This window comes from Trachymyrmex septentrionalis, unplaced genomic scaffold (genome assembly GCF_001594115.1).
Source record: "Trachymyrmex septentrionalis isolate Tsep2-gDNA-1 unplaced genomic scaffold, Tsep1.0 scaffold311, whole genome shotgun sequence".
NCBI classification, from domain to species: Eukaryota; Metazoa; Arthropoda; class Insecta; order Hymenoptera; family Formicidae; genus Trachymyrmex; species Trachymyrmex septentrionalis.
This window is the reverse complement of record NW_017305476.1, coordinates 226,759-228,123: the sequence shown is the minus strand read 5'-3', so window position 1 is coordinate 228,123 and position 1,365 is coordinate 226,759. Positions and strand designations below refer to the sequence as shown.

General features: G+C 32.7%; 1 protein-coding gene across 2 annotated transcripts in view; it reads right to left on the bottom strand.

The window, feature by feature from the left end:
* Nucleotides 1-906, bottom strand: part of LOC108749757 (peroxisomal biogenesis factor 19) — a 6,557-nt gene extending 5,651 nt beyond the window's left edge. For both annotated transcript variants that reach the window (XM_018488689.1, XM_018488690.1), the window contains exon 1: nucleotides 682-906. In XM_018488689.1, the coding sequence (XP_018344191.1) occupies nucleotides 682-748 (67 nt within the window). In that variant the 5' untranslated portion in view covers nucleotides 749-906. The remainder of the gene's footprint in view (nucleotides 1-681) is intronic.
* Nucleotides 907-1,365: the final 459 nt, after the last annotated feature.

Below are 1,365 nucleotides of genomic sequence, written 5' to 3'. Positions count from 1 at the left end.
AGTTTAAAAATATATTTATAGTTTACAAAAATATAATGATACTATTATACTTGCTTAACGTCAAAGATATGGATAAATGTTAAGAAGACCCCAGTCTACTCAAATTTTGATAAAAATATATTCAATTGATACGTTTTCTTATGAAAATGAAGAATCTAGAAGAAAAAAAGTGTTGCTCTGCTCCGCAAACCGAGATATTTTAAGTTAAAGTTGACGACTATGCAGGTTAGGAAATCTGGAAAATCTCTCTAATCTAATGTGGACAGTGGGATGTGTGGACAGTAACGTTTGGGTTCAGGACGGCGGCCACACATCCCCCTGTCCACATGGATTAGAATCCGATAATTTGTTTTGAAGCAGTGTTGCGTGACCGTGACAGATTTCCTAACCTGCATAGTCATCAACTTTAACTTAAAATATCTCGGTTCGCGAGGCAGAGCGACACTTTTTTCTTGTAGATTCTTAATTTTCATAAGAAAACGCATCGATTGAGTATATTTTTATCAAAATTTGAGTGGACTAAGGTCTTCTTAATATTTATTAAGATATATATTTAAAATTACGAAACGATTTATTATGAAAGTATGAATAATTTCTTTTTTTAATGACTACAGAACTGAACTTGCGATATAGATTCCCGTAAAGTTAGATCGATTTTTTAAACATCTGAGATATACTTACTATCCAATAAATCGTTCAAATCTTGATTTTCTGTTTCATTATTTGTTTGTTTGATATTATCAGTCATATTTTTTAATATTCTATTAATATCCTGCACTCTTTTCACGGAGAAAGAACTATCACAAACGGCTCTTCTTCTTCAAATCCCTAATTGGTTTCCGATCTGGGCCATGATCATAAATTGAGGTGCGTTCGGATTCCCTACATATTTCATAATCAGGAGGCCTGTTCTTTTTGGCTGAACTTTTGCATCGGTGCACCTTTCTTCCTCTTCTTTCCTCGAGAGAGTATCGATTATATAACTTTTTCTCTAGAGTGGAAACGTGAAAAATTAAAAGTTTTATGCATGCATGTATAAACATATACACATATATACAAAAAAATTTTCACTTTTCATGTTTCCATCCCAGGGAAAAAGTTATATGATTGATACCCTGAAGAGAAAAGGAAGAAAGATGAGCTGGTGCAAAAGTTTAGTCAAAAAGAACAAGCCTAAGATGAAAAGTAAAAAGTGAACAATTTCTTCATTAACTTCAATGTTTAAAATTTTTACTTTTCACTTTCTATCCTGAGAATAAAGTTTCATGATTGGCCTAGTTTCCATCAAAGGCTTAATCCGAATCAAAAAGAACCAACCAACTACAGTTGAGCATTCCCCTATCGTTCGACTGTGATAGATTTGAT